Raw genomic sequence first — 14,844 nt, forward strand, 5'->3', positions numbered from 1 at the left:
TTTTGTCCGAGACTCGTTCGAAATTCGATCATCGATTCGCTGAAAGAATTTCAATATTTATTTGTCATCGTTAATTGTATTCTCTGGATAATTATTTGTCAAAATTTTGAAACGTTTTGATTGGTCTTACGAAGCTGTGAGAATCACTTTTATTCAACGGTGCCGGAGTTGAAAGTACGAATGAAAATTTTCAGAAGTTAAAGAAATTATTTGCCGCTCGATGTGAAAAGAAAAATCTGGATGATGAATTCATCGACTTTGATCAAGTTAAATTTTCGGAGGCGGTCGTCGGTGATGGACGTAACGCGTGATTCCGGCACATCTAGCTTTCGCTTTTGATCGGGATTCAACCTGTTGAATTCTTAGGCCGAGTTCTTCGGGGTCAGGAGGGGAAGTTGAGGATAAAACCTAAGGATTACAGGGCGGGACGAAAAGTGATACGGGAATGCGCGAGAAAATCGATTTCACGAATAAATTTACGACAACTTACACGTATACCTACTGAAAATACTCGCGTGTTAGATCATAAAATGCATTGAAAGAATTCAGAGTGTAATTTAATACATGATTTATAATGTAAAAATTGATGTAACGTATAAAGAAATCGCATAATAAATTACAAAAGCAGGACTCATCAGACATACCAGATCAGAGTTCGCACAGTTCGCTATATGTATAGTTGATTACACGATTTTTCATCTAGTATATCCGATGATTCGTGCTTTTGTCATTAATTACGCGATTTCTTATGTATTTTATGAAATTTACAAAATACCTCCTGTAATAATTTATACACGCTGAATTCTTTGAAAGCATTACGCGATTTCGCACACGAACATGTTCGGCAGGGATGTGAAACGGGTTCCGCCTTCTTTCGCTAACTTTAATTCCGACTGTCATTATCTGAGGAATATTTTTACGTAGGTGCCTTCCGTTACTAACCCCGGCATGTCTGCCTCTCCACACCTACACACGCGATAGCGTATGGCGTAAAGTTTACAACTGTTTACCAACGTACTCGGCTTTAATTGATTCTTGACATGTTTGCGAGGCTCGTGCTGCTACCGCTTAATTCTGTATTATCTAAACGTCGCGTTATCTCCTGTTGATACACCGATTTTATTATCCGTTGTTCGATTTTTTTGTCTTTTTATTTTCTCTCTCTCTCTCTTATCCGAACCTTATGCGAGATTTCACGTTCAACCTTTTCTCTCCACGTAAATTCGTTGGAAACGGCGTTCGATTCGTTCTCCGTCGATCACTTATTTTCTCGTATTATTATTAGTCGTGCAACTTACATGTAGTAACGATAATTGACCGGTTGAACGACGCGTCGATTACCTCCGTCTGACAAATTGTCGGGTCCCCGATATATGAGGCGGGGAGAAAAGTTGCGGCGATGATTGGCAATAATCGGCGACGACACTCGGTTCGTCTCGGATCTCGCGTACACCCGGCAACGTCGAGGCAAAGTTACCCCCTCGGATTCAAGTTTATCCGTCGCAGGTTGAAGTTGACGCCTTTCGTAAAAGCTTCACGCTTGCAGCATCACGTACCCGGCCTCGTTGGTGGGGGTGTCTGACTCGATCCGCGTGCATGCTTAGGTGTACACAGGGTCACCCAAGTTCGCGTTCATTAATTAGGTGAGCGCAGATTTTGCAGCAGAGTTCGGAGACGGGATGGCGCCTCGAATGAAGGCCCGTTACTCATTACGTCGGAATTATTCCCGAGCTTCGAATTTCAAATTCTGAGGCATGCGTGTCACCGCATGCGGGGAAAAAGGGACGTCCGGTCCGATTTATTTGCAACCAAATATAGACCAGCTTATTTCATCTCCACTCACAGCGTACGAACAACGCACTTTCGTGATTACTGCACACGAGCTGCCGTCGCGGGAGCAGAAATACCGCGTCAAAGGCCAGACGTGGGAGGTTGTTAATTACGTGGATTCGAAATGGGCTTCTCCAAGGGTTCGATGCCGGCGAGCGAGGCGGCGAAGAGATTAGAAGGAAAAACGGAGAAATTGTTCGCCCGATGTATGGGTTTGCTCCTTGATTAACCGACGCTTACAGTCACGATTACAACGATCCCGGGAAAGTAACGATCAAACGTGCTGACCTGATCGTGATTATGGCCGGTCACAATATTTTTTATCCTTGGAGGGATATCACGTTCCCGATATTAGTGTAACAATAATCACCGCGTCAACAAATTCCAATCAATTATATGGTTTGCCGCGATGTCCGCCCTTCCTTGCTCCTCGAAGCACCTCGAAGCGTATCACGTATCTCATCCCAATCACGCCAATACCTACCCACTTTCCGCTAGTGACCCTGAAACGGGAGTTAAAAACGAGACGATTCCTTGAAAGTGAACAGGGAAATACGGCGTTGCCGGATGCAGCGAGAGTGAAGGAGAGAAGAAGCGAGGAGATTCGGTGTATGGTTAAAATGAGAACGGCGATATTTCCCGAGGGTCGAGGAGCGGGAAGCGAAGCATCCGGGAATTATACAACATATGCGTGTGTAAAGGAAGGACGAAGATGAAGATGAGAAGGACGGGATAAAAGAGAAGCAAAAAAGGTCCGAGTAATTCGGTCATTTTGAAGGTACGTCACGGGCTGACCGTAAAGATCTATTCAAGCCGGTTAAAGATATAACCCCGGCATGCGTAGGTACACCCATAATGTAATGCATGTGAAACGCGAGGTCCGGCCGGTCGGCCGAATCTTATGAGTCGCTCAGCTGTCGCCGCCGTCATCTTAGGCGAGCAACCAGATAATATGAGCAGCGATATTATCGCGTCATCAAAATTCCAAAAGAAAAATTTGAATCGCCTTAGGGGAGTGGGAAGGGATTCGAGCGTCGCGACGCCCTCCGACGCCCCATGGCGCCCCATGGGCGCTGGACCGCGCATGCCGACCGTCCTCGACGTATTTAAAGGGGGTTCGCACGCGATTCACCATCACTGTACCTTCATCCGCTGACAAGGCGTTCTCTGTACCACCGCTCACTGTCTGTCTGTCCGTTACTCGGAGAGCTATCGAAGAACCGGAAGTCCCTGAAGCTTAAGTCGAGGAAACCAAGAGTTATCCGGAAATCATCGCGCTACGCTTATATATTTTAATATCAGGTTAGTCGTGCACCGTCAATTCCAAAATACACTCTTTCCAAACGACTTTTTTCAACTTTTGTACACATGGCGTTGAAGCCATTACATTGCGGTAGGCAAAGAATTTTTTAGTAAATTCAACGGCGACAATTCTGACTGGCGATTCAACCGTTTCATCGTCACGATGAAAGTATATCGCTGCGTTTGGGGATTAACGAGGTTTCGAAGTACGACGAAGAAATCGCAGATTTGACTTGTTGCAGATTCTCGAGAAGGTTTTTGATCCCGGGGCGTAATAGAACTCTATCCGTCTATCTATTTATCTCTGCGTCTAGATTCATTAATTAGCTGAGCGGGTCTGCGTTTGCGACTGCATTAAAGGAATTCGATAAAAGAACCGCCTCTTTTTCTCCGCTTGTTATACCGATTAGGCGAAAAGTCGTCTCAAAAGTTCAAAATCCGTAGTCGTAGACGCGCGCTGATAACGGACGGACCGCTGAAGAAAACGTGCGAAAGCCGAGGGTGAGTTATTGGTGTGTAATTGTCAATTATACCGGCTGAATGAACTTTTGTGAATTGGTTTCGTTGCGTCGTAATTATCGGCGGAACGCGAACCGCTGTTGACCGGCTCATCTTGTACTCGGAATTCGGAAACAAAGAGTCAGCGTCGTTTCTTACGCATGGCGCATTGCCGAATCATCCCTCTGGCATTAATTGATTCGCGTTACGTAAACACCTACGCGCAGGCAGTCCACCGATTCATTTCAATTTCATTTCAATGATCGTTCAAACACGCGCACATATATATATATATATATATATATATATATATATATATATATATATATATATATTATACCGATGCGATCACGATTTATCCTTCGTGGATTTCCAATCGCGAGGGACACTATAATCGATGATCCGATAGCAGGTGGCAGAAAGTGCAAGGCATAGACTTTTACGCTTACTTCGTACGTTCACCGACTCGACCTGTGCTCTCCGATCTTTTTCTCGAATTACGCGTAAGCGATCGTAATCGCGAAACTGCGGATGAATTTCGCCTTGAAATCGTACCGACGACCGGCAAAAAAGGGAAACGCGGATCGTTCAAGTGGAGAGTGTCGATGTCTAGTCAGACGCGACGGCCGACCTAGGGGCAGCCCGTTCCTCTTGCTGAAACGTTTCCGCGCGAATTTATACTTGGAAAAATTTTTTACGTGATTGAGCGCAGAATGGAGATAAAAGAATTTAAAGTTTCGAAAATCCAAATCTCGTAAGGTAAGGGTGAAGTAATTTTGTATTTCATTTGCAAAAAACTGCTAGGGTGATTTTGGGTAACAGTTCAGCAGCAGAGTTCTTGAAAAATACTCACCTGGCCATTATTTAACGTGTATACGGGGCATTCGACGTCAAATTAGCGGCCCGTGCACCTCACCTTTTTCGATTTTAATCTTTTTTTAGTATGAGATTCTTACCGACAGAGAAAGGTCTCGACATTTTTTTCAGATCTTCTTAGCCACTGGTATAATTTGAAAAAAAATGGAAAAACCAATTCCGAAAAGGCCTTTCATAAAAATCTGAACACATTCGGACAAATTCTATGATTAGTATTGCGATAATGAGATCTCAAAAAAAAAACAACTTCAAGCCCGACGTGGACAAATCGAAAACTTGCAAAAAATTAGCAGATATCGATATCCGATTATCGTGTGCTGATCAAAGATCGCATTTTAAATCGTGGAATCGGTGTGAATTTTGGCAGATTTTAAAAACCGCGTCTCCGGAATTGGTTTCGCAATTTTTTATAAATTTCACCAGTTGCTGAAGAGAATCTGAAAAATTGCCTGGACCCTCTTCGGTTGGTAAGATCATCATACTAAAAAATGATAAAAATCGAAAGAGGGGTGAGGTACATTATAGGCTTATAATTTGACGTGGAATGCCCCATAAATTATCCAAGAGCTTTTTAAACTCTTCTCTCAGCTTTGTTACAATTGTCGTACCATAGAGCTTCCTTTTACAAAAACATCAACTCATGAGTTTAGGTTTCACGCGGAGCCGAGAAAAGAAGAGGAGAAAAAAATTCGAATAAGGACCTGATCCAGTTTTGACTTTGTAATTTTTTTTCCTGGAAAAAATAATGCGCCATATCCTACGGAATACTACGGCAAGCTCGGCGAAAAAAGTTTCTGATGCATAAACATGCTGAAAACATTATTCTAATTCACGTAAAACTGCAGAGTTCGCGTGTTGTTTAACACGTTATTTTTTCTCTCTACAAAAATACGATTAGATCGAGGCAGGAGTAACACACCGGCGAGAAATCAAATAAACAGAGAAGAGAATTGGATAGCCTCATATAACGGTGTATCGCAAAAAACATGCCACTGCCTCGTGAAATTTAATTCCTGATTGGATTAAAGGCTAAAACTTTTTCGCGTCGGTCAGAACCGTAGAACTGAAATTGCGAACTTGAGCAGGGTAGAATTGACCAAGTATTTTTGCCAAAGAATTTGGAAAAGTTTGCTGGAAGGAGATTCCGAATGTTGGCAAGTAATTCACGAATGACCGGAAAGCCTTCTCGCGTATTTAACAGCCTTTAACGTCGACGCGTCCCCTCGCTTTGTGCCGGGGAGAAGTTCGAACTTGAGAAATATCTCCGAAGAATTTTTCCTTTCCTCGTTTGATCTTACACCTAGAGTAGTGCCTAAAGCACATCGTGTATAAGATAAATATATTCAACGGCGAAAGAAGAAAGATCGTGTCTTTGCTGAAACATGGTACCTATCCTGAAAATTTGATGATCAGTTTTTCCGTTTCTTCGCTCTTTCGCTTCTTCGAGAAGTTTTTGAAATATTTATAGCCTAGCTGATGTTCGAAAAGGGTACGAAAAACAGAATTTATGCATGCTAATTCGGACGTGTGCATCGGTTGGCACATGAAAAAACGGGGCTCGATTCGTGGGAAATATAAATTCGCAGATTCGGGTCAACGATCGTCTTATTGTTAGACGTACCTCGAGTATTCCGAAACATGGCAGGGCGTCGAAAGCCTCCGTAGCTCGTTCAACAAGCGCGACGATTCACAAGTTTGAGATAATCTGACCTTTGACGGGCCAAGCCATTCGGAATTCGCAACGCCGTGGAATGAGAAAGGAAATCGACTCGGATCGCGTGGAACGCGGAGGTAAAAGGTAAAGGCTCGAGTCGCGAGGGGGAAATCGTCATTCGATTCCGACGCGAAATTGGGAACACGTATAACAAGAGGACGAAGACGAGGAATGTCAGGAGTCTGGTTGAGCCGGGCGAAACGCGTCCCTGCAATGCTTTCGGAGCTATTTGGGCCGCGTAAAAAGAAGCAGGGCGAAGAGATGATCAACGTGAGAATTCGCGTTAACCCCGGGCCTAATTCACCGGCCTTCCGGCCACAGGCACGCTGCTTGTCCGTTAACGCAGGGTGGGAAATAATTAAAGGCGAAGGCTGCGAGAGCAGCGCGTAGGGCGAGAGGGATCCTCGGTTATCCCGAGTCTCTGACACTAATCAAAATGACACACTCGAGGAAAAAATATGGAACGACGCGCCGGCTCGTTGCCAGCACGATATACGTGCCGGTCTAACGGACGTTAATTAACTTTATTTGCCTCATGGCCGTCCTATTGACCCAAGGATCAGTCGCCGGATCCTCGTCTTTTGCGACGTGTCGTCTTGTTATAACGGAAAGAAATTTGACGATTGGATGAAATTGCGATTCAGCCCTGATCGATCGCCGACTCTCGTTCGAAAGCAGGACCGTTGAGCCGGGCGCTAATCAACCCTGAGGGAAAAAATTTTCATCCAGAAAAATGAATACATTTTCGCGGGTCGTTTGGAGGTATGTCAATCCGCCGGAATCCGCACCCTCGTTATCGGAAAATTGGCGGCTTATACGCGGTGAAATCGGCGAGCGTCAACCTGCAGTCCCTTCGATCATTCGAAGTTTTGGGAAGCCAACCGAAAACGCGGAGGGAAGCTGGCACGATATTTTAGTTACCTGTATCTGAAATTCCCCGAGTTTTCCCGATCTGCAAACGACGATTCGCGACTTTGAAATTTCCGAAGGATCGCGCAACTTAGCGAGTTCTCTTCTTCGGCTTTTCGTCTCTTCTTGCAATTCGGTATCTGTCTTTACACTCGTCCCTTCTTGGCAGCGTTCAGACTTTTGGACAGCTGGGAGCGAGCCGGGAGACGAAGAAAGTAATCCTGAAGAGCCGGGAGTCGGTTTCCCTTTATTAGATCCTAGACGGGTTCTCGGCTAGCTGGTCGTAGCTCGCAGCGGCAGTGCGATGCAGTAACTTGAGCGAAAAAGAAGAATCAGGGAGTGGAATTTATTTGATTCCGCGTCGACCTGGACGTCGAGCAAGGTGCTGTAAAGAATTTTCCTCTTTTCGGTACAGCTTGTACAGTGAGCTTGAAACACGCGGATAGCCGGCTGTAGGCTCACTCGCAGAATATTCGATTATACAAATTCACACGATGAGAAATATGCGAATTAATCCTTTGATTAGAAAACGTAATACACTCGTTCGCAATACCGCAGAGCATAAGCTCAAACTTCTTCGCTTCGGGGAAAAACGTCGCGAATATTGTCTCTTCCGTTCGGCCCGACCAAGACCGGGATCAACGCTCGTACCTGCAATAAAGTTGATAAAATCTCGTGGACGGTGGTTCGTTCGAGATTAAAAAGTGCCTTCACAAAGATTTCCCAGCGTGCGTAATCGGGTAATAATTAAAATCTCGCAGTAACGGGGGGGGGGTTAAAAAGTCTTTGTTCGAACCCGGAGAACGCCGCGTCGACAACGCGTCTGTGTTTTACCGATCCTCGGTAACGTCGGCTTCGTCGAGCTCGAAAGCTCTCGAACGCCGGTACCTACGTTAATTTCATATTTATTAAACGGGGAAATCTGGATCGACGGGGAGTCACAGTGGCTGCGGTAAGTCGGCTTGCGGAGGGATGCGCAGATATTTCTGCCCGCCTTAGGAGCTTAACGACGCAATTTCTGAAGCTTAATTGTTCCACCTTCACCGACGATCGCAGTCGATGTATTCTTCAAGATGAGAAAGCGCGGAACGACGCCGACGGCCACCGGATTTCCCTCGACGGCAAACCCGCACTTATCAGCTCGGATGCCGGTTTTCTCTCCCGGCGGATGCAGAGAAGCAACGTAGGATGAATTCACTTTGTTCCGCAAGGCGGCCGTGAAATTTACCTCAAATTTCATTCACACCTAACACGTCGTCGCATGGAAATACGGTTTTTCGCCTTTTCTCTGCTGCGAGCGTCCAAAAAATCCTCGATAGATTACGGACCGTCATTATTCCTACCCGTTGGTCCGTGATCGTTACGCCTGATCGTTACACACGTCGCAGAACCGTTTATCAAAGTTGCGAAAATATTCACTTGTGTCTATGTCGGAATCGTTTGTTCACCGAGACGACGATTCGTGGCCGCTGTACGGCGGTGAACGAAGGAATAAAAAATGCACCGTTTCTTTTTTTTTTCTAATGGAAGCAAAGATAATAAAATAATAATATTTGAGCAAGTTATTAGGCATTTTTGAATATTTGTTGATATTAATTTCGTGTATTATACTCAAATATACACCTCATAACTTCCCTAAGCATTATTATCTTATTACCTTTTCTTCGATCCAAAAAAAAAAAGTAGTCAAAAAGGCGCTTTTCTTTTCTTTTTTACAGCGGTGTTACTCCTCAATAATTCAGTCAGGAGTCGTGTGTAAATCCAATGAGTGTGTTGACCTTGTGATTAGTTTCTCTCGCGGTAATTACGGAAGCGACTTCGTCCTTTGAGTAAGGCAGTTAGTCAAATTTTGATCGTGATTGTATGTATAAAGGGCTCCGGTTTTCGTGACGAGGAATATATTCCCCAAGACGTTGCAAAGAGGCTTTACCGGTGGGCTTTAATTTTTGACACACTCAAAAACTTGGCCGGCTAATTTCAAACTAAATTTCATAACTATGATAATTACGCAACATGCGCGTAGTTCCGACTTCGCTCAGGATGAGGGAGGCATCGAATAGAGAGAACTGCTTTACGACGTCTCGCACGTCCTCGTCTCTTTGACTTTGTTTTTAAACACCATTCAAGCACGCGATAGTTTCTGAAACAAGGAAAACGCGCTAGTGGGTGCAAATTGAGACCAGGAAGAAAACGGAAATTGCCACTTTCATATTCAGACGGTGTTGCCTGTAGTAACGTTCGTCTTCGCCTCCTCTCCTTCTATCTTCGATAAATTTTCCCATCCGCGACCCCATACGCACACGTTTTTCCAGGTAGTTATAGACAACATTTTTCGCTTACAAAGCTCGCTTCATGGGTCGAAACGATCAACTCTTAACAAAAATATCGCGTTCATGGGATATCCGGCGACATATGTCTTGGAATATCCGATCGCGCAAGGGTGGAATATTTTTACACTAGGGTCGCAGGCGCGGCGTGAAATATCGCCGATCAAATAAACTTCTATACCAGTCGTTTTTGTCATTATTTTTATTATTGTTGTTCGAATTTTACCGGATAGAAATGCCTACAGATAAAGGGACTCGCACGCGGTGATTCCCACACTTTCGCAACGCTGTATTCTACGCTCGGTTGAATATCGGGGCAGGTAGATATGTAGAAATATCGAATAGCTTTTCATCTGCGGGGGGGGGGGGAGGGGGTTAGAAAAACAAAAGGTAAATGTTATCGTATTCCTGTTTCCGCGCGGCCGGGGAACAAGATATTCGATATATCGCGTCCACCGTCATCCCAGCATCGATCGCTTACTCACGTTATGCGAATTTGCAAGTTTCTTTCCTCTCCCCCTCTCATATCCATTTCACCCCTATTTACCATACTTTTATTTTACATGCACACACGTTCCGATCAGTTTACTTTTATATATTCCTATATTGTCCCTATTCAGCTTGAAATTCTGCGTGTAAATCGTTTTCTGTAAACTTGGTTTCGAGTTTCGATTCAGCATTCCGTTGGAGCAAAGCATATTTTTCACTCCACGGTCTGCCGGGAAGATTGCGTGTTACAAAAACGTCGATTAATATGGCTCGCGTTTTAACACAGCTTAACGACGCAATTAACGATCGAAGTACAATTAGCCCTCAATTAGGAGATAAAGGGGCTTATGGTAAGCCAGAAAGGAGAGAAATAATTTAAGCCTGCGGAAGGGGACTGCAGAGGCCAATTAGGAAATCCTGTGATACATATCGGAAAATCCCATTTTTCCCGGCTCACCCACGAAAATTCACGCCGGGAGGGAATTCCGCGTTTCTGTCCGCAGACGAGCAACAGGTTGGTTTATTCGTGCCGAGGCTTAGGTCCTCGTGTCTCACCGTCACCGAGGAGTTGAATGATTAGCCGTCTGCAGCTGGATTCGCGACGTGGAAGTCGCTCGAAAATAAAGTCGTTTAATCCGGAAAGGTTATTTAGCAACAGAGCAAACAACAGACTAAGAATCGACTGATTGTAGGGGGACACTGAGAGAATATAGCCCCAATTAGATAGCGACTGCGGTTTGCCAACGCGCTTATTTGACAAGTTGGTGGTCCTAAATATTAAAAATAAAAACATATTGTGTAAGTGAAAGTGTCCAATATGTTTATACTTTCAATTCGAATTGTAGGATATAAATCTGTCTGCGTTACCTTGCTGGGTAATTATTATTACATGTTTCTAGGAAAATTGTCCACGTTGTGAAGTCAAAAAATGAAACATGTTATGTACTCCGGTATTTGTTGAGTTTCAATACCGTCAAACATTACTCTTGAAAATGAGAAATATGAAGAATTCTTTTGGTGCCATCTAAATAAGAAATTTAAAGAATCGTTTTGCCGCCATTTAGAGAAATATTTGTCCGATAGCTCGGCAACGCTGATTCGATGAACTCTTCATAATTTGATTGCAATTTCAAAATTTTCACCCAGTATGGCTGAGAGCATAATTTAAACGCTTATATATCTGGAAACGGGGGATGAAAATAATCGAATTATCCGGGACTAGCTATTCGTACAAATATTTGAACGGATTGGTTTTCCTTTTTTCCCAAATCTGCGAAGTCGCGGATCGTGATCACGTATGTGCCAATGTTACGTACTTATATGTGCAAATACAGGCTTTTACACGCGACACGCCAACAAATTTCGCCCGACGAGGCGTCCGTCGCATAAAAACGGACTCGCTGAGGTAATTAAATTCCTGACATCGCCCGGGATAGTCGAGCCGTGAGCTTAAAGAAGATTAGACTTTTGTGTACAAGCGTGCATTTCCGAGGGCTGCTCGCCTGCAGAGACGGGAAAATCCCTACGCTGACTCCGGGCCGCCGATTCGCACGATTGAGCACGCCCAGTTTTGTTACGCTCTTTAAATTCCACTTTCTCTCGTGCCTTCCGCTCGGATAGCGTCTTATTATCACATATCTCATACAGCTATTATAGCGGGTCTAGAGAGACGCGAAGGTCAGAAATATTACCAAGCGATCGTAGGTACGTACCTACGTTTTACCTACTCGATTACATTCGCGTTGCGCGGAAACTTGTATTATATACATCGGGGTGAGCCGTACCTTCGTGATATTCTTTATTAAATTGAGAAATAGTAACCAATAGAGGAAATCTTACGACGGCAATATCTTCGACTGCTATCCTGACTCCGTTGTCGCGAGACGAAGCAGCGTTTAAATATCGCAGACTTGGAAGCGTTTGAAGTACGAGGTGAGAGAAGAAGCGGAACGATGTTCACTGCAATTTTCGTTCCCGGGTGAAAAGTTGCCTTAAACGGATATTGCATAACAGCGTTTACGGGACACAAGGTAGACTTCTACGTAGCTTTTGAATTACTTGACGTCATTCGTTTCGTTGAATCTAGTCGGAAGCCTAGCCGTGCGAAAAACCGGGCCGTTGTATTAATGTCGTTGATTTACCGAATGTCGCCAGATGACGACCACCTGTTGACGTCGCCCCGTCGATCAATAAAGTTATAAACGATCCGCGGAGAAAGTTTCGCGACAACAAGGCGACGGTTGTATCGGACGAAAAGAGGGCAGCGATCAACCTTCATCCCCTTGTTTCAACCCTCTTGCGGAAGTGCTCGGAAAATTATGAAGGCTTGCGAATTGTCACGCGGATTCAATTACACCCGGCATTCGGAAACGAGGAACGGGGTTGAAATTCCGAATTTAGAAAGTTTCGAAAGCGCCGAATATCGAAAGGACGAAATCCCGACAGGGCGTAACTCCGACAAGTCAAAGTTTCGAAAGTGCGAAAACGAGAAAATGTGAGAATTTTATCTAAATTCTGAGTGCTCGAAGATTTTCAGTTCCGTGAATTTCTGGCTTCATCAAAATTTCACCACTTTAATCTTTCTTTGTTTTGAATTTTAGATATTTTTACGTTGGTAAAAATCCAGGTCATTCCGATTTTTGACACCCACTTGTTGAACAAGCTACGCTGTGCGAGTATATTTTGACTTTTGGAATTTTACTCTATGAAAGCCTTGATTTTCGAAACTTTGCCCTGTCGTAACTTGAATTTTCGTAATCCTGCATCTAGGAACTTTGAGCCGTCGGGTTTCCGACCATTCGAAACTTTGCTGTTTCTTCAAAGTTTGATTTCTTTACTTCAAGTTTCGCGACCAAACAATTCGGAATCAAGCGCTTTCGGACCTTGTCAAATTCGAAACTTCAACCTCACCCGGGAACCGACTATAACTCACGGACATCCGGATCCTCTGTCCTTCCAATATCGCGAGCTCGGCCAAGAAGCAAAAAAACTAAACATCCACCCAGCCCAGCCTGACCTTTCTTCTTCGACATTCGTCTAATGCCCCCCCCCCCCCCCCCCCCCCGCAGGATGAGGTGCAACACAGGAATACTCGCCCTGGTCTGCCTGACTTCGGCCGCCCTGATGTCCGGCGAGGCTGCCGCCCTTCCCCCGGCGCAGTGTAGTCCCGGTTTTCTCGACGAGGTCCCACCGAGGATTCGCAAGGTCTGCGCGGCCCTCTCGACCATCTACGAGCTCGGCTCCGCCATGGAAACCTACCTCGACGAAAAAAGTGAGTCTCGACGTTTCGCCTCCGTCGACATAACGGTCGCTCGGACGATCGAGAGTCCTTTATAAAAATGTTGATACTTTTTCAGCGTACAACTCCGGCCCGGTTATCCACGGAAACGTCCCCCTGCCTGACAGCGGAGTGAAACGTCAGGACGTCGACCACGTCTTCCTGCGTTTCGGGAGGCGACGCTAGGCGTCGGGAAGCCGCTGACCGCGCTTATTCCTAAGACGGAAGACGACGCCCGCAGCAAATCTCCCGACCCTCTATTACCGGCAGAAAATTTTTCAAACAAATTTCAACAAGTCACAATTATTGTTCACGTCGTAATTTCTTTGTCACGACGCGTTTCAATGTCGAGAATATAACACTACTTAGCTTTTACGTCCAACAACACCAACCAGCATCACAACACCGATCGTTCAATGAACGTGTGAAGAGAGAAATAACGTCAATTATCAAAATCTAAGGTTGAAGGTTGAAGCAACGCGATATAGGAGCAAAAGTTCGTTGACGAATCTTTCATCAGGTCCTAAAATCATCTTTTCCTGTGTACTTATCTCTGGAACATCCGCTGTATGCATTTTTTACGGCAGCACAAAATATAAGATAATTCTTCAACTGGCACGGCAAAAGCTGACGTGCCTCGTTGCGTATTTGCGTTTACTCTTGAACATTCGCGTCGTGACGATCCTAGTCAGTATTTACATTTAATTACACTCGCTGAACGAGCTAATAAACCTGTCAAATACCTACGTAACATCGTATCGTATTCGAAAGTTCGTATTGTTATCTGCACCAACCACCTCGACACACGTACGTTATCTATTTTACATATACAATTAACAAATCAACCGCAGTATTATTATACATTATACAAATAAATATATTATATACATACATATATATATATAGACACATATATATATGTATTAAAGCTATTTGACGTTTAAATAAAAACCAGAATCAATCCAATCAGATATCTCTCAACCATTTTATCTTACCAAGTTAATCGTACTCGTTGTATTAATTTGTCACCTGCCTGAGAATGCCTGCCTTTCATTTTACCAAAATAAAGAAAATGAGGGTAAACCGGCGGCGGTGCGAAGTCACGTCGAATCGCTCGATGAGCGAGGCGAAAAAATATTCGAGAAACATATCGTTGATATGTGTTAATTTTTTTTTTTCTTCTAAACGTCCGTCAATCCGCATCAAACTCAAAGTGTCACGAGAACCTGTAATCAAAGCGGACGGATAACTTATCTCTGCATCCGCTTAGCGCGAAGAGAGATCGTGACGACGGATTGGGAAGTTGATCAATGAACGAAGATTAGAGGTTATTGGTAAGAGCGAGGAGTCGAAAAAGGCGAAAAAACACGAATCGCACTATCTGGAGTGCAACGGATCGTTTGGCACGCCAAGCCTTACACGGATTCCGTTCATTGCATCATCATCGTCCAGCAGCGGTTTGAAGCAGAACGCAAGCATTGTCTTTAAATTTAGAAATCGGGCAGCATTAAGTGCACATTCTCACGTGCCACTCGACGCTTCGCTTATTTTCAATATCACTCGCATCTGTTACGTCGGGGTTTGATCTACCAGGTATCGGTATCGATTATCGAGCACCATCC

At 44.4% G+C, this 14,844-nt stretch overlaps 1 protein-coding gene across 1 annotated transcript; it reads left to right on the forward strand.

Annotated features, from left to right (window-relative positions):
• Nucleotides 1–2,974: 2,974 nt before the first annotated feature.
• LOC107220854 (myosuppressin) lies at nt 2,975–14,188 on the forward strand. Its single transcript, XM_015659619.2, has 3 exons — nt 2,975–3,132; nt 13,014–13,216; nt 13,302–14,188. Exons 2-3 carry the CDS (start codon nt 13,015–13,017, stop codon nt 13,406–13,408), a joined length of 309 nt encoding a protein of 102 aa, XP_015515105.1. The 5' UTR covers nt 2,975–3,132; nt 13,014; the 3' UTR covers nt 13,409–14,188.
• The last annotated feature ends 656 nt before the right edge of the window (nt 14,189–14,844 follow it).

Source organism: Neodiprion lecontei, chromosome 7 (assembly GCF_021901455.1).
Source record: "Neodiprion lecontei isolate iyNeoLeco1 chromosome 7, iyNeoLeco1.1, whole genome shotgun sequence".
NCBI classification, from domain to species: Eukaryota; Metazoa; Arthropoda; class Insecta; order Hymenoptera; family Diprionidae; genus Neodiprion; species Neodiprion lecontei.